Source organism: Phocoena phocoena, chromosome 1, assembly GCF_963924675.1.
Source record: "Phocoena phocoena chromosome 1, mPhoPho1.1, whole genome shotgun sequence".
In the NCBI taxonomy this organism is placed as follows: Eukaryota; Metazoa; Chordata; class Mammalia; order Artiodactyla; family Phocoenidae; genus Phocoena; species Phocoena phocoena.
The window spans coordinates 97,400,057-97,422,175 of NC_089219.1; the positions used below are offsets into that span (position 1 = coordinate 97,400,057).

Here is a 22,119-nt window from a genome sequence, read left to right on the forward strand (position 1 = left end):
ATGAAGGAAAATGGTTTTCTGTCTTTACATATTTTTGCGACTGAATTACCATGGCACAACTGAGAGTTTGGTTAATTTATTATTACAGTACATTCTGATTTTCATTTAATATCTAAAGTAACTGCTTCAACTGATTAAAATTTTAGCCTATTTGATTAAATACTAACAGAGTTTAATTTAAGTTGCTATTACTCTTTTCTTACCACCAGTTAGACATTCTTCAGAGTGCTAAAGCAAAAAGGAACCTTAAAAAATTACGTGGTTCACCTTCTTAGTTTACAAATGCGGGTACTTTTCTTCCATGCTTTTGTTTCCAGTGACTTTTAGTTTAGACTTTCTTTTGTTAAGCTCTCACTTGATTGCAGTCCTCTCTCTTTCTGGTCAGACTGTTTTTCCATCTCTCAGCCAATGGTACAAAGAAAAGGGAAACTGAAGAGAGGAGATAGCATATGCCCGAGAGGTAGAAGGAGCCGGTGTATGTCTGGGTATAATCATATAACCAGCCTATATGGAAGGAAGGATTTCTGTTAGTGATGCAAACCTTTCCATTAGTAGTTCTCAGCCATGAACCGTTCCTTGAAGGAAGGAGCCTCCTGTACTTACTAGTCTGTATTGTGACCCATTAGAAAGTTAGTCAAGCTGCTTACCTGTCTTATTTTCTATTGAGGAAGTTAAATCAATTCCATCTGAGTTAGGGGTTTAAACGTTGGGTTAAAAGTAATTGTGAACCCAGAGCCCATCTCCAGTCTTGTTTTGGAAGTTGGAGAAAATTAGGAACACGTACCATTTCATTTTACAATGAATTTTATTAGAAGACCGCTATTCTTATGAAGAAAAGTATTGTGAATTACTATTTTCCAAAGAAAAAAATGAGAACTGATTATTATCTTTTTTTCCTTCACTGAACAGACATTTGAATTCTTACTGTGTTCCCAGCAACGTGCTAGGTGTTGAGGATATGATAATGAGCCAAAACAGACATGGTCCCTGCCCTCATAGACCATATAGTTTAGTGGGGATTTGGTATTAACCACATAAATTACACCTGCGATAAAGGCTGTGAGGGGATGGATGGTTCAGGAGGTTATGAGAACAAATGAAAAGGAACTGACTTACTTGGCCAAGTGGGTTAAACAATAACGATAATTCCCCCTGAAATCTCAAAGTGCTCTTTTAAAAGCAAGAATTGGGAGGGTCCTCAAAATCATTTGGCTAATGGCACATACTAGAACTTCTTAGGTGAAATGCTTTTTTTTAAAAAAAGTGTGAGCTTGTGGTGGCAAAGAATATTTGTGCAAGGCACCAATGTTTATACATTATTGCAAAAGTCAACCCTGTGAAAAAGGCAAATAATGTCTCAATATTATTATGAAAATAGTTTTGACCTCAGGCTCCCTAAAAAGGGCTCAGGACCTCTCGGGGAGTCACAGTCTTTTCTAGATTATTGTATGCATATTATGTTTGTAGATGCAAACTTAAAATACGGCTTTTATAAGTTTTTATATTTAAAATCTTGAAAAACCTTAAGTCAAGGCTGTTATTCTGATCATTTATTCAAAAAATTTTGGTACTCTATGCCAGCACAGTTCTGGTTACTAGGGATAAACCCATGGACAAAAATGGATGAAAGTATCTGTCTGCATGGAGCTTACATTGTATCTTTTGATTTTCACTTATGTCTTGGAACATGATTTCTCACTGGATGTGTAGAGTATACCCTTTTTTTATTTTTTTGTCTATGATTGTGTGTCTCTATCTCCTCTCCTTTTTATTCTCTTACTTGGCTCTGATAGAGACTTTCAATTTTTGTTTGTTTGCTTCATTAGCTTTTTGTTTCCTTTTCTTAATGTAATGAATGAATGGAATGTTTTATTTAAATTCAGCTAACTTTAACTTGCTTTTACTGTTTGATCAGTGACCTCAATTAAATGTTTCCTGGAGTTAAGCAAAATAGTGAAACCGACTGGGACAAGTCTTTGTATTATGTTGATTGACCTTTAGATATCTAAGAAATGGTTGACCAATCTGTCAGTTTTTCTAGAAATTTCTATGAAGGAGGAACTGTGGAAAGCAGCAGCACCCCACCCCCTCTTTTCCTTTGTCATTCTTGCCTTCGTCCCTTAGTATAGCAATTTACCAGTTTATATATAACCTGTGAATTTTAAGACAGGGGTATTTGAAGTAACACTCTAGGAAAAGACTACAAATTCTTGGAGAGGGAGGTAGATAGTGCTGCTAAAAGGTCAGGAGGGTAAAGCTAAAAATAGTGAAACTGAGTTGTTTTATAAATCCTGGAGGGACTAAAACAGTTTAAGAGGAAACTGCTTATAAGCCTTTCATTTCACACACATTTGAAGTCAGAATGTTGTTTCTGACATGTGAAAGATTAAGATATTTAGTGTATTTTCTTACCAGGGCAGGGAATTACTTAGCATGCTTTAGAACTGTTTCCATGTATTTCCATGCAAAGTTTCTATTTATTTATTTATTTATGTCGTGTCGCACAGCTTACAGAATCGTAGTTCCCCAACCAGGGATTGTACCTGGGCCCCTGGCAGTGAGAGCGCTGAATCCTAACCACTGGACTGCCAGGGAATAACCAATGCAAAGTTTAATGAAATAATTTGTTTTAAATCTGTTTCTCCCATTTATGCTTGATTATTGAGAGATTAGTATATTTTAAAATTCTGCCTCTAAGATCTAATTACCATTCCATACGATAATAATGTGCAGTTGAGTATTTGGTTTTAAGATGTTATTTATAATAGCAAATATGAGGTGAAATGTAAGATGCAGGACTATATTGTACTATTATTAATTAATTGTCCTATGAAAATATTAGCTTCATAATCAAGCTTAAATTTAAGTGGCTACTAGGTAAGTTAAATTCATAGCTTTGCTGCTCTAACCAAACATCTCTGTTTGGTTGGAATAATTAGCCTTTCCCCACCATTGAAAGTAAAATAAGACTGTATAGGGAATTGGCTGGCAGTCCTGTGGTTAGGACTCCTCACTTCCACTGCACGGAACGCGGGTTCGATCCCTGGTCAGGGAGCTAAGATCCTACACGCGACGTGGTGCAGCCAAAAAAAAAAAAAAGAAGAAGAAGACTGTATATTTGATCTGATTTTATTAGGTCTTTGTACTTTTTTTATAATAGCACGAAATAGATGTATACAAATGCACTTTCAACCCTAAACAGTTTCAGGGTTATTGTTGGTAGTTCAGAAACCACTGCCTTCTAATCATTTTCAAATGGAAATACACACATAAATTGACATTCAAAAGACTGGGTTTCTTTGTGGTCATAGCAAAAGCATTGTGAGTGGCAGAGAATACCAGCCACAGTCCAGGAAAGCGTGCAATGGATCTGAGCCTCCACTCCATGCTAAGGAATACTGTATGTAGCCAGCATTCTGAGGAGTACGCTGCCTACTGGTGCAGACTTCCTAAGCTGAAGTCCCCTCTAAGCATTTCCTTGGTGTCTCCAGACTGCCTGCATCAGATTCACTTAAGATGCATGTCAATTGTGCAAATTCATTGGCTTCCTAAGCATACTTCCTCCTAGGTGGCACCCAGTTGATTCTTACATACAATAAAGTTGTTGTCCAAATTACTTCTTTATAGCTGTAACCCTTGTTCTGGGTAGGAATATCTAATAATGTTTCCCGTGATAATTTAAAACAACTAAGAAGATAGGCCTCAACTTCCTTAAACAGTTTTGCAAACCAGTTTTCTTACAGTCAACAAAAAAGGGATTGGAATAATCTTTTAAGTTTGATGTTTAATATAGAATCTAAATTCATTTTTTTAAATGTCAACATTTTAAAAATGATACTCTATATCATTTTATGGGTTAAGCCATACACGTTTAAAAATGAGTTTAACATCTTGTCTAAAAAGTATTCATATCTGATATCTCAGAAGTTGATTTTTAGCTGATTTATGAATCCTTTTCAATAGGATTACTACTGTAAGTTTATTATTGGTCATCTTGTTAAGATTTGAAATACCCCTAGAAGGCCCTTAATTCCAAAGTTCCTTGATGGTAGTTCAAATTAGTTGTTGAGGATTCTGTAAGTGACTGGCCGGTGTTGAACCAGAGCTTCTAGCTGTTAGGCTGTAGAATAGTGGCAGACTTCCAAGGTGTGCAGAGACAATGAACTTCTCACATTCTTGGGGTCACTGGAGCTGCCCACTGGCTGTTAGCAGCCTTGTCATTTTACTTAGGGTGTGCTGTACAAATATTTCCTGTATGTGCCATGAAGGGAAAAATCTTGGGAAACATGGTTTAGCAAATATAAACCTCAGTGCCTTTTAAGACAGGAGCTCTCTGAAGGTCTCATGATAGAAATTTGCCATAAGATTTACTGGTAGTGCTATAAGTATTGGCTCTGTGTTGTAAGTTTTATTAAGAAGATTGTGGTCTGTGTTAGGATTTTGAAACTTGATTCCTTGGCCTTGCAAGGAAAGGACTACCTCCCCCCTCTCCTTTTTAAACCACAATAGAGAGCTATTTGGAATTTATTTTTGATGCTTTTGTAGGGATTCATTAATCCTAGGAATGCTGTATCAAAGTAAAATTCTGTGTGTTTTGTTGCTTATGGGGAAAATAACCACTGGATAAAGAAATGATTTACATTGTTTCCTTTTGCCTCTTCAGGGTATAATATATTTCTCAGGATTTAAAGGACAGAGAACTTTGTTCTGCCTTCTCACTTGTCCCCCGTATCCCCAATCTCCAAAATGGACTTATAGCAGACCAAAAGGTTGAGTTGCTTGTGTGTTTGTTTTCCAAATAAAATTTCAGGCTGTAGAGAAATTCTCAACTGATAGGCCAAGATGACTGATAAAACTCTAGAGGGCATGGTTGATAAAAGGTGGAGTGAGGACTGGGTGGAATATCTGTTTAACATTGTATCTGAAATGAGGATGTAATAGAGATAGGAAATGACCTGTCATTTCATGAGGAGATGAACTTGTCTGTGTTCATGGGACAGAGAGACAAGCTTAGATGGATGAATTTCCATTTTAGCCATTGTCTTTTCTTGTAAAACGCAGATAAAGAGTTAATGCAGGACTTCCCTGGTGGCGCAGTGGTTAAGAATCCGCCTGCCAATGCAGGGGACACGGGTTCGAGCCCTGGTCCTGGAAGATCCCTCATGCCGCGGAGCAACTAAGCCCATGCGCCACAACTACTGTGCCCGCATGCCACAACTACTGAAGCCCGCGTGCCCAGAGCCCATGCTCCACAATAAGAGAATGAGAAGCCCACGCACTGCAACTAAGAGTAGCCCCTGCTTGCTGCAACTAGAGAAAGCCCATGTGCAGCAATGAAGACCCCACTCAGCCAAAAATAAATAAAACTACATAAATAAATTTATAAAAAAGAAAAAAACTTGGAAAAAGTTAATGCAAAATTACCAGTTTTGCTCCATGGTGTTTCTGATGAATTGTGAGGTTGAATAATAATAGCAAGAGGGCTTCCCTGGTGGCGCAGTGGTTGAGAGTCTGCCTGCCGATGCAGGGGACGTGGGTTCATGCCCCGGTCTGGGAAGATCCTACATGCCGCGGAGCGGCTGGGCCCGTGAGCCATGACCGCTGAGCCTGTGCGTCCAGAGCCTGTGCTCCGCAACGGGAGAGGCCACAACAGTGAGAGGCCCACATAGCGAAAAAAAAAAAAAATAATAATAATAATAGCAAGAGAGAGATGTATTTCTTCTTTAGGAACGAGTTACCTTTAGCTTATTCTGGAGTACAATCAACTTATAGTTATTTGGCATTAGAAATAACTCTCCTTGAATTTATTGAAAAAAATTATTTTTGTGAAATATCTGCTTGATTGAGTGAAGCTTTACTATATTTTAAGGTCATTTTTATTATACCAAAGCTTAGGGTGCCTTCATTTAAAGGTAAGAAAATGGAGACATGGGTTACAGTGGCTCAACCGAATTTTCAATTAATGAAGTGGAAGAAGAATGCAAGTTCTAACAATTCTCAGTTTTAGACATTTTAGACTAAGTCCTAATGTTAAGCAGTGTATGTGGCTGACAGAGTGAATGCTATCCAATAAGGTATGATCCAATAAGGTATGAAAGAACATTGAACAAATAATTTTGTCTTCTCTTTGTCCATGTGGCAGCTAGTAGAGTTCTGTGCTAATAAGTTGCTTAATAATTATTGAATGAGTACTGAGTTATAATCAAATAATTATTTGTGAACCAAACAAAAACAAAATAAATGAACAAACCAAACCAAACAAACATGTAGATACAGAGAATAGAGTAGTTGTTATCAGAGGGGAAGGGGCAGGAGGGAGGGCTAAATGGGTAAGGGAAATCACCTGTATGGATGGAAAATAAATTTTTGGTGGTGAAAACAAAAACAAAATCATTTATGGCATTTTAAGGGAGTTTTCAGAGATTTGTGATTTAAATTTTTTATATTAAAATAAATATTAGCATAATATATGCACTCATCAGTTGGGAAAGGGGGGTGTATGTGGAAGAGAGAGGAACTACATTCGGTGGTTTTGTTTTATAGGCAGCTGATATGGGCTGTTGGTGGTTTTATTTTTATTTATTTATTTATTTGTTTGTTTGTTTGCGGTACGTGGGCCTCTCACTGTCGTGGCCTCTCCCGTTGCGGAGCACAAGCTCCAGACGTGCAGGCTCAGCGGCCATGGCTCACGGGCCTAGCTGCTCCGTGGCATGTGGGATCTTCCCGGACCGGGGCACGAACCCATGTCCCCTGCATTGGCAGGTGGACTCTCAACCACTGTGCCACCAGGGAAGCCCAAGTGGTTTTATTTTTAAATGAAACTGAACAGCCGTTAGCATTTTGAGCTCATACGTCAAATACCTCAGGTACAAGACTAGGAATTTAACATAAGTAATTTATATCTGTCTTGTACATTGGAGAATATGACTGTATACTTGTTTTTTTTTGCCGAAGGCACTATTTTTGTATTTAGATTGCTTTCTGCAGGTGTACTTTTGTTAACAGGGGTCTATTAGAAATGTATATTAAGTTTTAAAAATATTAATACTTTTTATTTTTCCACAACCTTCCAAGGCTTCCATCTTGGTGTCAGTGTATAGTTCTGGATGCCATCTACCAGCAAAAAACAGCATTTGGGTTTGGATGAACAGTGACATTTGGTCTATCCTTGGGTCTACTGACCGCCTAGGTCAGGAAACTAGAAAAACCCCGAAACTGGTCCAGTCTGAAGCAGGCCATATTATTAACTAAAATTGAATTTGTTGCTGAGTATTGGCAAGAATAGGGAGAGCTGTGGGGTGGAGTGGGCAGGGTGGTCGCTTGTGGGGAGTGGGGGGGTATAATTTTTAAACTATTATTTATTTCAATCCCTGTCAATTTTAACCAAGATCTGATGGAGAATTTTGTTGCCACTGTATTTCTTATCATAATCACCATTACAAAAGATGTATAAATAATTTTCTTGCCCATATGCTCTATTTACGTTTTTTTAAAGAAAATGTAACTTTAAAAAATCTCAGTTATATGATTCCTTGGGTTTCCTATGCTTTATATTCCCCTTTCCTTGAATTTTTAAAATATGCTGTATAGAACTAACTTGTTTTTCTTTTTTATTTCCATACAGGAAGGAGAAAATTATTATTCATGTACCATTTTTAACTAGTCTTTTGACTGAGGATTATTGTGAAACATTTTACTGTTTGCTAGATTCCTTATTTTAAATGCCTGTAATCTTTTATAGGAATTTCACCTTTTGTAATGACAAGTCTAGGTAAGTAAAAAATGAGCATCTCATACAGTTCGGAAGATCTAAGTTTGGTTTAGAATTTAATATTTTATAACCAATAAGCCTTTTGATTTAGTTAAAGCTAACGACAGTAACGTAACTTGCCTGTACCCGTTGAGGGTTGAGTGGATCTGTAACTCAGTATTTCTGATGTTCTTTAGTAGTTGCTGCTGGAGTCAGAAGTTAGTAACAAATCTAATGGCCTTTGTAAAACCCTCTTGTCACTTCACAGAGCAAGGACCTACAGCAAGGGCTCTCCCGAAGTCTCCCTTCAGCAAGAAGCCTAGCACTACATTGTAGTCAATGAGAAACCGTGGTACAGAGCAGGAAACTAATTATAAACTGAATTATATATTATTATCATAATCTTGTTTAAGATACTCTGAGCAACTCCCAGACTAAAAACCTGTACTTAAGCTTTCAGCAATAGCCTTATCACTTCCTTTGACGTTTTTGTAGAACTTAAAAAATTTATGATTGCCTAAATAACATTTTCAGAGTTAGCAGGTAAAAATTCTACCATGAGCTCTGTCTTTATCCTCACATACAGTGCTAGGGTATCATGGACATTGGGTAATAAAAGGCTTGTAACTTTTTTTTTTTGACTCACTAATAGTAAGAAATGTGTTTTACATCACATATGTTTTCTGTTACATAGGTGTGTGTGCGTGTGAAATAAGTTTCACAATAAAGTGATGCACTCTGATTTCTAATCTGCTCGTGGTCCTTTTTTATTAAAAAAAAATTTTTTTAAAGATCATGACCAACAGATTGGTTTCAAGACCCACACATACATCTATAGCTTTTTCCTTTTAAGTAATACTCCTCACAAAAGTTGCTTTGTCTTCTCATACATTGAACTCTTTAAATATTTTTAAATGTATACAAAAACAGTTATCTCTAAACATGTTGTAGTTTTGTTATTTGCCTTCATCATTTGAATAAGATATTCTGTGCCCTGGTATTTGTTACTTCCCTACACTTTTGGCCTAATAGGCTTGAAGAGTTCCAAGACATCATTAGGACAGCCAGTGAAGAAGGGTCAAAATTGAAAAAATTCATCAGCAAACTGTATTTGAACTCTGTATTTCACTGACCTGGATACTAGCCATAGAGTAGCTCTGCTAGCCACCTCTGGTGCTTGGTCTTTTACCACTCCCTGTATAACAATTCTGGGCTATAAAATTCTAGCCTGTTTTCCAGTTACGAAGTATTGGCTGAGTTAGAGCTCATGGGAAGAGGTGTGTTCATAAATGCAAATAAGGACTTAGTTGTGTATTTGTGTAATTTTTTCCTTTAGATGGGTATACCTAAATTGAAACTCAGATAGTGGTACATTGTTTTACCTTCAGTAATAATTTCTTTTATTAAGTTTTTATACTTTTGATATTTGCCTTTAAGTCTTAAGTTCATAGAGGTGTAAATCTAATGTCATTATAAAACTTAGTTTAAAAAAAATGATAGTGGGACAAGATCAGACCCTTTTTCTGTCTTCAGGACTGAGGGAAGCAGAAGTAAGTTTTAGGCTGAATTCCTTTTTGTGGATGATTGGAAATGCTGTACTAATTTGTAATTCAACTATATTGAGAACCTATAGTGTAAGATACTAAAGCTTAAGTCTGTTTCTTAAAGAAATTTGTGAGTAGGCAGTCTTTTAATAGTCTTAGATTAAATGTTCAGCAAGCACAAAATGTCCCAATAGGTAAAAAGTGAATGTAAAACAATGCTTCAGTCTTAAAGTTGACTTAAAAACAGAACTCCCCCAAGTTTTACTCTACTTGTATTTAATGTTCTCCAGTGGCCCCACATATCCTCTCCACAGATTCTGGCCTTAATCCAAGACAGCTTTTGTTTGTTTTTGTTTTTAACCATCATAGGTCTTTGGGCATCTGATAAAACTCTGGATTGTCTCCCCAGAGAAGTAGATATATACACAATCCCTGCTCTAAGACTCCCAAGAGAATGTAAGAATCTGCCTAGTGCACATCTGTTGAATTAACCCTGAGATTCTCCTGGATTAGTGATGGAGTTGTGAGAGTTGGTATAGGAACAGCAGAGATAATCATCAGTTTCTTTTAACCTGATAACGTCGTTCCGTGTTACCATTAATCCTGGATCAGCATTTTGTTTCATTGCTTTTGAAGTTTACTTAGAATGTGGGTAAGCTGTTACCTGCTAAAGGTGGTCCAGAAAGGACAGCCATCCCAGCAAAGAAACTGGCAAGCCCCAAGAACCTGTGTACCATAGAATTCCCAGACAGATCAACCTGTAGGGATTAGAATCCAATGTTAGCCATATTGAGGGTGAAATTCTGTGGAGACCTTTGCCTACAGAGGGGCAAATACTGTGTATGTCATCTGAAACTGTGAACAGTTGACTTCTGAGGTGATTTGGATGGCATTTTACCCTGATATTATGAAAGAGCTGAGGCAGATAGGGAATAGTAATTTCAGTAGGCAGACAGTGTTTTCATTTTATTAGTAAGGAACGTTGGTTTTTGTTTCTTTTTAAAAATCTTTTAATTGGTTCAGGGATACTTTTTTCCCTTGAACCTCACTGCTCTTCTCTGTTAGGAAATGGTATTTACAGTTGGAGCTGACAGTGGTATTACTGAATCCACCTATGGCTGAATACCAACCATTGGTTTATAAGAAATCAGATATCTCAGGAGTGGATTTCAGCTTTAGAAAGTTTGATTTTTGCTTAAGCCTCATATAAGATCCTGCAGCACTTCTGCTAATATTGATATCAGGTCAGAAGATTCCGGGGGATTCTGTTGCAGCACACTGGGGGCCTAGTTCTAAGAACCCATGGGGTTCCAAGAAAAACCCAGAAGTATTTGTATTACTCAGTTCCGTTCAGGTCTAGGACTTTATGTAAATTTGGGGTAAAGATGGAGAGGAGTTAAAAACACAATGTCCTTATTAAAGTGTACAGAACTTCTCTCAACAAAAGAGAAGCCAGTGCTGGTCAGGAAGCCCTTTTTTCTTTTAAGGAACTCTTCCAAGATGTGTCTTAGAACCAAAGAAATTTCTGGACCTGAAGGAAAGAAGTGAACAGAAGTCTAACCTGGGAGACTGATAAGCAAAATGGAATCCTTCTGATCCCTATTTTGCTCTTCTTTCCTGTCCCACTTCCCACGGGGGGATAGTCCTCTCACCCCCCCGGCCTCACCCCCCCAAGGTAAGATGAATAGCTGGATAAGATACAGCTACAAGGTTTCTGAGTATGTTTGTTTTTAATTATAAAATTAATACAAAATATGTTTTCTCTTTTGGGGAGGTGATTGTTAACACTTTCACTAAATGGTGTAAGAACATTAATGAGTACATCTACTCACCAGTACAGGAAGTATCAATGCCAGGTAGCCACCGGAGAAAATGGCAAAGAAGATGGTATAGGTCATAAGTAGTGGAAATGTGGTGGCAAAAGGAGCAAGCAGGTTAGTGATGCCGCAGAGGATGAGGTAAGACTTGTGGTAATGATACTTCTTGATCCAGTTTTGATCAGCAACCCATCCGGAGATAATCTGACTGACTGTCTCAATGATACCTGGAACAATATTGAAAAGGTCTTATGAAATCCTAATTCCATTTTCCTAGCCCCTTTGAAAACTGTAAATGCATAAGGCATCTTTTCCTAAGTAATATGACTTCATCCTGAGGCTGGGACATGAGAGGAAAAAAAAACGGTTCCATTTGTCTATCAATAGATTCTGTCATTTACTTACCTATTCCAGACACATCAATAAAATACCAGAAAGGCTCCTTCAGAGTTGGGTAGAGGACTCACCAGGTATTTTTTCTGACTGTGTTTGGGAAACTCATACCGCCAAACTGGGAATACCAGGTTATAGAGAACGCTGGGCTCAGTAGGCCTCCCTTGAAGTGGTGAGCAAGTGAGATTTCTTAAAGATTAGTAAACCCACAGGTTAGTGTCCTGGGGAAGTCATATGGTGGACGACTGGAGTATAAATAATAAAGTCTTACGGTGAAGAAAAAAACAGATGTTGAGACTCATAATTGTATATGAGGTTTTGATAATTAAGTCATTCTCCAAAGGCTATTACGTTTAACTTGAAAATATGTAGAAGGTCTGGAAATGGGAGATCATCTCTTGAACACTGGAACTATGGTGTAACTTGAATAAAATTTAAGAATAACATTTTTCACTTAGTTTTATGATAACAGAACATTCTTATCCTTTATCCTATTATATGTTAATGTAGCAGTTAAATACGGAAAGATTTTCACCAAGAGGAGCATGAGCTGCAGTTGTTTTATACTTAAAATTCTTCCTATGGTTCAAACATAAATTGCTCCACGAAAAGGAATTAAAAATTCATACTGCCATCTCTATATCTATTTTTACAGTTATTTCCTAGGATACATATTGAAACTTTATTATGTTCTTTGGTCCTGCTGTGAAGCCCTAATCTGATATAAATTGATACTACCAGACGCTTTAGTGGAAAAAAAGTCAGTTTAGCTATGTATCTTTTTCTTGTGTACACAAGTTTTATTTGACTGAAGCAGTTGGAAATGGGGTGCAGTCAGTTTTGCAAGGGCTTGGTAAATAGCCTTCTCCAGAAATTAGCAAGAGAAAAGTTAATGTTGAGCTACTGAGAATTTCCAGATAGAGCAAACCAGTTCCATTTCATTCATTTTCATTTTTTTAGACTCCCTATTTTGTCAGTTGAAAGAATCCATATCTTCTAGATCAAGCATTCTGTTTCCATACATTTTTTTTTTTTTTTTTTTTTTTGCAGTACGTGGGCCTCTAGCTGTAGTGGTCTCTCTCCCGTTGCGGAGCACAGGCTCCGGACGCGCAGGCTCAGCGGCCATGGCTCACGGGCCCAGCCGCTCCGCGGCATGTGGGATCCCCCCGGACCGGGGCATGAACCCGTGTCCCCTCCATCGGCAGGCGGACCCCCATCCACTGCGCCACCAGGGAAGCCCCATACATTTTTATAAGTACTGAACTAAAATGATTTTTTTTTCATTCTAGTTCATTTTAAATGTCAGCCTACCCATTAATGACTAGCCTTAGTATGCTTATTTATCTTATCCTCTTACTTTGAGTTAAAGGGGGAAAAATTCTTAGCTACAAATACTACTAGAACATTATTGAATGCTTACAGTGGTTCATGTACTATTCTGAACTCTACATGCATTGCTTGCTTAATCCTAATAACCTTCTGAGAGTAGATGCTACTATTCATATATTACAAGGAAATTGAGACACAGAGAAGGCAAGTATCTTGCCCAAGGTCACACTGTCATACACTGCAAAAACTTGAACCTGGAAAGTCTAGCTCCAGAACCAATCCTTTCAACCACTGCACTGTGCAGCCTACCTAGGATTGTTTTTGCTTGCTAAAATGGCTGTTGTCACTGAGCACCAGCTTTCTAAAGTTTGGTATCCAACAAATACTTAGATACTGACATATGAAAATAAGACTTGCTTTGGGGTCCGTTGTCTGGTAGGGATGAGCCTGTGTGCAAGATGCAGTGACAGGTTGGAGGGAAAGTCCTGCTGCTCCCGCCAGCCTCAAAAAACTTGCTTTTCTGGCCTTCCCACAACTCCTTTTTTAAAAAAATTATTATTCTTAAGCTTTTTAAAAATTAAATTTAATAAATTTTTGTAAAATTAAGTTCGTTTCTCCTTTTGAGGGTGAGGTTGAAGTAGATTTTCTTACCAGCTACAGAAACGAGGTAGGAGGCGTCCATGATATTAATCCCCAGTGTTTTGGCTCTGGCTACCAGGTGAAAGGTAGGGATGAAATATGCCAACTGACTGAGGAGAAAAGACCACGTAAATATGTAGAAAAAAGGATTCTTAAGAAGAGAAAAATCAAAGAGTTTTTGTTTGCAGCTCCACAAAATAGTCTTATTCCCATAACTTTCTTCATTAGTTTTTTGGAAGAGTCTGTTCCTGTCAGGTTCATTGTTGAACTCTTCATTTTGATTTTGTGAGACTGTTAAACTTATACCAGGTTGTCCATCCTGCATAGTATTGTCCCTGATGGCAGACTCTTGTATCTCATTGCGGCGTGATGTTTCTGTCCCACATGCTGCCTCTGGACCACTTGCAGAAAAGCTGCTACTTTTATCTTTAATATCGGAATTGCTCTCGCTTTTGATATGGGTGGGTCTCAAGAGCATACTAGAAGGCACCAAATGCAATGTGATTGCTCCAAATAATATAAGAGCACCTAAACAGGAGAGAGAAATTGAGAAGTTAAGCTAAAAATTACCTCTCTCATTTCACAATACTCTGTAATGCTTAGGCTCAGAAGACCACCACTAAATATTCAGTCATAGTGCAGTAATTCCTGAAAACACTGCTTTGTCCTTGTATTTAGCTGAAAGCATTTAAATCCATTGACTTAACTGTTAGCCGTACATACTGCTGTATCCTTGTGAAAACAGGGAGTCCTTGCAGATAGAAAAGGGGAAAGCTGTGCCACTAGGGGGCATGGAAGGAGAGTTATTTGTGCTAAAGGAAAAAAAATGGTTTGGGGTGGGGGGAAGTCATTTCAAATGTTAGAAAATTACAGTGTGTTTTAAATATCCTGAAGGGAGGGTGAAGATTTAGGTACAGAAAATACAGAATTAGGTAATGGGAATCATTTGGAAACTGCCTTAGAAGAGGAGATAGCCTGTCATCTGGTGATGTTTTAAATGTCCTCGAAAGAAGACATGCCAGTGTTGCCTTTGAAGCTGAGTAGTTGCTTGACTTCAGCGTGTCCTGACCAAAGCTGTGACTTGGGTGTGTTGCTTCTAGAGGTAGAATTAGCTGTAGGTTCTGCTATCCTGTATTATGGATTTGTCAGCTGGTCTTGTTCACCATGAGACTACTGGTGGTTTTTTTAATCAGGAAAGGAAAAGTTCAACAAAACTGCTCTGTAGATAGGAATAGGCTTATATATTCACATATATGTACATATACATAGATTTTTTCCCCCAATACTTTGAGGTTATTTTAATCCAAATGTTTTATCTCAGGTATGAAGAAAATTGTGGAGTGAACGGTTTTTATTCATTTGTGAAAATTTGTAGTTGACAGTATATAAAAGATTAAGTATTAAGGAACATAATCTTCTTTTCACTCAATTTTTTTCCATCTATTTTAGTGAATCTGATGGAGGAGACTTTTTTAAATGCAGATTTTTTTCTTAAAGAGAAAATTTGAAGAGAATGCTTTGAGTAGAGGATCCTTGTTTCCGCAGGAGTACCGCTTTCCCTGCAAAGGTGTGTTTCCCCAGCCGCATAGATTGCCCTCCATCCCCTCAGACTTGAACTCTATGGTGAACTCTGAGTTGCCTGCATGGCGGGCAAAGCCTGCAAGTAGTTCAGAGTCTCTTTTGCCATATATTCTCCAAGGAAGAATACTTTACTTTAGAATCATGCTCACTTCCTCTGTAGTCATCATAGAGAGGGCTCAACATTAAATCTTACAGAGTTGATGGTTCAGAAACTTAGAATGACTCACCTGTCCAGTCATATAGATCTATCAGGACTTTTGTAAAAGGCGCCAACAGAAATGTCAGTCCCATCCCTGAACGGGCAATAGCTGTAGAAAGAGCTAATCGTTTTTTGAAGTATTTGGTAGTGACCACAGCAGCGACTTGGTACAGGAAAGCAGAACCCAAACCTAAAAGAAAAACATAATAGCTTGGAATCACTTTCACATTAAGTGGCTTGGTACTGGACAAGATATTCTCCTGGACCTGAGATAATATAAGTAGGCCTTTTGAACTCATGGAGAGTAAAAGGGAAGGTTCCTGGTTCCATTTTTTTTTTTTAAGTCTTAACTTTTACAATGGACTCACCAGGTAAAAATCCCATAGTCACACAAAGAAAGGGAATGCTTGTAGCCCAGCTGCTGATCAGATATCCACCAGTAACAAGGAAAGCCCCAAGAATGGAGGCAGTTTTCTCTCCAATTGTGTCACAAATAACAGCAACTAGGGGACCTTGGGGAAAAGAAACAAATGCTAGTTAATGTGCGCTGGCATCCCTTATCTTCTGGTGTGCAGTTTAAATGGGCGACTGAAGGGAAATAAGAGGACTCTACATTTGTGTATCCTTCGAAAAGGTGTCTGTGTTGAGTTTCTTAATATTCCCAGCCCCACACTATTTTGCTTTTAGGAAGAAGTTTTGTTGTTTTTTGTTTGTTTTAAAGAAAAGATTGTAAATAAGCAGGTTTGGAAAGGAAGCTTGCTGAAAATGCATTATGAAACCTCTGCAAAAAACGGTTGCCTCTAGTGACCTATGACTAGAACAAAGTTCAATTATTTATCTACACCATGTTCTAGCTCCAACTAGAACTAAAGGAAGAGGAATTGGTTCTGTCTTTTAGAGCTTTATGGTCGACATTCCAGTTGAGAGACTGGCTCACTGGACCTCTATTAAGACACTGTTGAAAGAAACAAGGCATGAAAATTGAATCATGGAATTAAATAGTTGGATTCTTCACCTTTCTTTGTTTAAGCACTAATTTTTCTAGTTTTTCCAAGTCAAGCGGAGGCTAAACACTGCAAGTCCTTTTCTCAGCTTTAAATGTTGATAAATGAACCTGAGTTTTAGCAAAGCTTCAGTCTTGATTGACTGTGACAGGTGAGTCTTCTTGGGATTGCCCTTTGGTGGTCCTTTTCCTTGGACAGCAAGCTTATTGATGGCTTTATACCTGCAGAAAAACGAAGCGATGACATGATGGATCCAATCCAACCAGTTTGCTCTGAGGTGCCTTCAAACTCTTCTTGAAAAACCACAAAGAAAATTGCAAAAGTCTTGGTCATCCCCATCACGAATACATTTACCTAAATCAAAGCAGACCAAAGAGTCCAAGTCAGGTGGTGAGTAAGCCATTACAGGGGAGGTTGGAACTGCTGGAGGCTCTGATTCTCTGTGTCACCTGTATTTTACCAGTTTGTTTGCCAGTTCCTCTTTGTAACATTTAAAATTTTAGGGGCGGGTTGTCCACTTAGAGTGTCTAATCACTTTACATGAAAGCATCTCATTTAATTCTCATTACAAAGGCATGGAATAGGTGTGTCAATATTGTATTAGAAATTCAGGAAATTGAGATTTAGCTTAAAAGTTGCTCAAGATGGGGATGCTGGAGCTAAGACTTGAACCCAGAGAGACTGACTCCAGACCAACCACTATACCATCCTGTTACAGTAGCATCTGTTAAAAACAGCTGATTCCAGTTACCTTTGTGAGAGATGTGTGTTGATCCAAAAGAATTGTTGTCAGTCCTTAGGTTAGCTTTGCTTTAACTCTGCTTTTGAGCTGAGTACCCTCCCTCACCTGGTATATAAATACGGCAACCATAATACTTTATCACCCATTTGAAGCTCTTTGAGAGTGAAAAGTAGTGCTATTAATTGATGCCTGGACAGCAAGGGTAATGAGGATGTATGGTCACCTTACGGTTGGGTCATGTGCCCCACCCTTTTTTTCTGTCCCATCTAACCCTTTTGCCCGCACCACCCTCCTTCCTTCCACTAGGGAGAGCTCCTCTTTTGAGGTCAGGTTTTCTTTCAGTGGAGTAGCAGCATTTGTTTCTTGGAATTCTGATTAGAAGGGGGGCAGTGAGGAGCAAGGTTCTGAGGGGAACTAGAAGGGTGGCCTAGCCAGGCTCAGCAGTCAGTCAAAGCCCAGGAGCTACATGTACTCACTCTTGTCTCCAGGGGCTTCTTAGTGGCCCCTTTCCTTTGCTTTTTTTCATTGGCCTTGGTGTTTCAAGGCCACTTTCTCTGCTGTCAAGCTGGCTAGGCATTGTGGAAGGACCACAGATCCTGGGTTCCTTTTCACTGATTCTTTCTCTGTTCACCTGGTAAATATTTCCCCCTGTGGTTCTGCAGTCATCTCACTTTATACCTGCCGCATAGACAACCATTCAGTCTCAAGGTTTTAATTACCACCCTTGAACTCATGGTGTAGTTGTGAATACTGTGTTCCATCTGCAGTCAGCCTGCCTCGGCCAGAATCCTGGCTCTGCTTCCTATTAGGGGTGTGACCTTGGGCAAACTACGGAAGTTAAGCGTCCTCTTTTATAAAGTAGAGGAAAAGTAAATGTCACCTAGCTCATAGGACTGTGAAGACTGAGAAAATTCTGGTAAAGTAATACTTAGCACTTAATACTCAAACTATTAACTATGTTTTTGTTACCTTGTGTAACCATTCTGCTCTCTCAAGAGCTCGAGACTCATGTTAATGTCTACCATATCTTTCTAACTCAGGTTAACTTATCCAAAACTAAACTCATCTTTCTCTTATCCCATGCCTACTCTTCCTTTTCATTTCTCTTGATTGGTACCATCCACCCACTCACCCAAATCAGAGACCTGCCTCCACTTAGGAACCTCCTTCCCTCAGCCTCTACCTACTGAATAAAATAACCAAGGCCTTCCCCTCCATCCTCTCTGCTAGACTCTTACTTCAGACTAGTATTATTTCTTGTCTGGAGTAAGGGACTAGGAGTCAGTGGTGGTGATCCAAGGTTGCAAAAGATGGGGTGGTGAGGAGGAAGTCTCTTAATGTATTTTTTCCCATTCTGATTTGATAGAAGCTACAAGACTTTCCTTATTTAGAGTGAACAATGCTATGGACACCAGGGCTATATATGCAGAAATGAAAAAAACATTTTATCAAGCACTTTGTAATCATAACGTGCCTTAAAGGCACCTCTATCAGGAAATGAGGCTAGAGAATATACATGAACCTTAAATGACCCAGACTTGTTTCTTTCAGTTTAAAATACAGGGCGGTGATTGCCTCCTCTCATGAGCAGGGAATGTGACAATGAGGCGTCATTCTGTAAAATTACCCTTCCTCTTTTTCTGTGGACATGGGTTCTGTGCTGGCATCTACACGATGCTGGCCTCTATGTTCTTAGCCATCTGAGTTTGGCTAGCTACTGGTCCCCCCAATTTAGCACCTTTCCTCTCTGGTCTTTCCTTGGTGTCTGGGCATAGCAGCTGTAAGTGGATATGACTTGTCTCTAACAACTGGGTCTGTGCCTTCCACTGTGTATATCAAGAAGGCCAAGGACATAGCCTTTGTAGCCACCCTGCCTCCCTCCCTTAACTTGTAACCTTCCAACTTTGTTTCTGTTTTGACTCAGAGCTATTAAAAATCTTTTCCCCAAGGTCCAGATGTTCCCTTAGTTAACTAAGCAGACTAGATAAATCTATATTATACTATTTCATCTCATGTTTTGGACCAAGGTTGATGGGTTTCAGTCCTGTTCCAGAGTCCACATCAGACACTGTACATGGGCTTACCGCATCATCCATCCATCCATCCTCCCATCTGTCAACAGGTGTATATTGAGTGCCTACTGTGTTCCAGGCTATTTACTAGGGCTTACAGTGGTGAGCAAACAGACTTGGCCCCTGTGCTCATGGAACATTCAGTCCTGGGACACAGGCTGAATACAGAAAACAATCATGCAAATATGTAGTTATAAAGTATGGTAAGTTAGAATATGAGTCATTTTTTTTTTTAAAGTAGGGAGCTCTTGAAGAACATGTTATTGAGTATTTCACTCATCTTTTCAGGAGCTCATCTATTATAGAAAAGTAGACTTGTAACTTATGCAGACACAAAAGCATCGTCATCTTAAGTACCCACATTACCACTGTGGGTGATTGGCCTGAGTTAACTGTTAACATTTTGAGGACCCAAAATGTTTGTTTTGTGTGTGTGCTTTTATAAGTAGCATCACACCCAAAAAAGTGGGACATTGTTTATTAATCTGGTTGTTAGACAACTTTTCTTACCAGCAACTAAATTGATCAAATAACTTCCTATCCTCAGAGGATAATACAGGAAAAGGAAGGGTGGTTATTGGGGAGAAAGGTGGGAGAATTAGAGATCCTCACCAACAATGCCAGTTCTGCAAAGCCTGTGATGTGGGGAGGTGGCCCCAGTCACAGGAAGGCTCTCAGACTTAGGGTGTCCTTAGTTTCCTTTTTAGTAACACTTCTGGGAGGGAAAAAAAGATTCCACATTCTTTGGTAATGAAGCTAATGTTTAACAAATAGTCCTGTGGTTCGGAGTTTTGTATTATGTATATCCTGGCTGAGGACTTCTTCCCCTCCTTTCCCCTTCTCTGTCATAAGGGAGGAGGTGTGGTATTTCTACATTGTGGGCTTCAGGGTAGTTAGTAGTCACCAGGACCTGCACTCCCTTCCCTGGGAGCTTCTTACTGTAGGGCTGGGCCGGGGAGGAGGATCAGGAGGGATGGGTGTCTTTGTGAATACATCTCAAAGTTAACTTACTTGGGAACACTTAAGAGGAATTGGGGAGCTGGTGCCATTCTCAGGGTGGTTTGGGATATAGCTGTGATGGGGTTCACCAGTCCCTCAGAATGAGCATGCTGAGTCACATCACCACTGTCTCACATAACGACCCCAAGAGCTTCTGGGAGGACGAAGGAAAGAAGTTAATTAAAAAACAGAGTGCGGAGTCCAGCTGCTTATGGATGAAGGAGAAAAATCAGGCTCCAGTTTCAGAATCCACATCATTCTCTCCCTTTCCAGACATGTCAGAAATATACATTGGGCCTAACTCTAGCATAAGGTATGGTTGGCGGGGATGGGTTGGGAAGTGGACAGCAGGCAGAACAGAAGAAAAGTCCCTGCCCCCTAGGAGAGACGGAGGTTGCTTCCAGCAGGGTTACGTCTATGCTGGGCTGAGCTGGGGAACCCCCTTCCCACCCACCCCTGCAAAAGCACTTTTTAGCGGTTTCCAGTGCTACTTCTGGGATGGTTAAATGTACGATTGTCCGCAAATCCTAATTGCCATGCAGCGAGGGCAGAGCTGCTGATGGTAACTGGAGCACTCTGTAAGTTTAAGGAGGGGTAGGAGACAGGATGGAATGCTTCTGCTTTCACTCAAGGAGAACATTTTCACCTTTCTCTTGGGTTCATTGGCAGTTCCTGGCCTTGCTCTAACCCCCTTTCCATTCAAATGTCAAGGATTTCGTAAGTGATCTTAGTCTGCTCTGAGCCTTTCTCAGGGAGCCTTCTTTCAGGCAGTAGCAAAGGGGAAAGTAAATTCTTACCAGGAAGAAATGAAACACAACCATCCATCCCCAGCCTCCATCCAGGGTTTTCTTGTAGGGTCGGACCTTCCCCTCCCTCTTCAGCATGATGCTTCGTTTGTTTTAAATGCAGAAGATCCCTGTGACGAATCCAAGACAGAGTTGACTCAGTTGACAAAATGATCTTAACTTTTATTTCCTCTGTGGTATAAAACCACTTGTACTGTAATTTTTTTTCAGCCCACCTCTGAAACTAGATGATTTCTCCTCATTTCTAAAGTTTACAGACTCTGGAGTTTATAGACTCTCTGATCTCAACCTCAAAAATACAAGCAGGGGGGCTTCCCTGGTGGCGCAGTGGTTGAGAGTCCACCTGCCGATGTAGGGGTCGCGGGTTCGTGCCCCTGTCTGGGAGGATCCCGCATGCCGCGGAGTGGCTGGGCCCGTGAGCCATGGCCGCTGGGCCTGCGCATCTGGAGCCTGTGCTCCGAGGTGGGAGAGGCCTGGGTATCACCAAAAAAAAAAAAAAAAAAAAAAAAATACAAGCAGGGCTTTGTACCATTTGGGGGATTTTTGTGGAGGTCTGCTGCCTGGCTTCCCCTGGAAGTCCACAGGGAGCTGACAGTTCTCTTGGAGTATGTCCTTAGTTACATATAAAGTCTGCCCGACTAGACTGTCCCGTTATCCTCGTTTATTCCATAATCATGATCCAGGCAGAACCATGGGAGAAATGAGAAAAAGATAACAAAAGGCTGTGATGTGAGGGACATCAAAGCCACCACATAAATCTCTCTTCCACCAATTTGAATGGCCTCTGAAAGATGACCACTCAGTTCACTTCAGGCAGGAATAGCAAAGGAGTTGATCGCAAAGCCTGACCTCACTGACTGTGGAGTGGCCATTCCTTGCACTATTCTCCTCCCAGGTCTGCAAACCATATCCTAGGGCAAGCTGTGCACCGTCCTCTGGGTAAGCTCTTGACTTTAGAGAAATAAAAAAAGGGATGGGGAACTTCAGGTTTGGAAATTCCCTTTCACAGCACTTGCTAAAATGAAAATATTCTAATGGACTAAATAGACATGACAACAACATGCAATGACTGTTCCTCGAATGGATCCCAGGCCAGAAAAAAGTTGAAAAGGACTTTAGGAGCTGCGTTGGGGAAATTGGAATGAGGACTGTATAGCAGACCAGGTTGGATCTCTTAGGGGTGACGGTGGTCTCGTGGTTCTGCCGAAGAATGTGCTTGTTCTTAGGAGGCATGTGCTAAGAAG

General features: G+C 39.7%; 1 protein-coding gene across 1 annotated transcript; it reads right to left on the reverse strand.

Annotated features, from left to right (window-relative positions):
• Positions 1-343: 343 nt before the first annotated feature.
• Positions 344-20,953, reverse strand: SLC16A4 (solute carrier family 16 member 4). The gene is made up of 8 exons (XM_065886610.1): positions 20,867-20,953; positions 16,478-16,610; positions 15,621-15,764; positions 15,281-15,442; positions 13,485-14,000; positions 11,127-11,338; positions 9,959-10,052; positions 344-504 (listed from the first exon to the last, which is right to left on the reverse strand). The coding sequence occupies exons 1-8, from the start codon at positions 20,951-20,953 to the stop codon at positions 344-346; spliced, it is 1,509 nt and encodes a 502-aa protein (XP_065742682.1).
• Between the last annotated feature and the right edge of the window lie 1,166 nt (positions 20,954-22,119).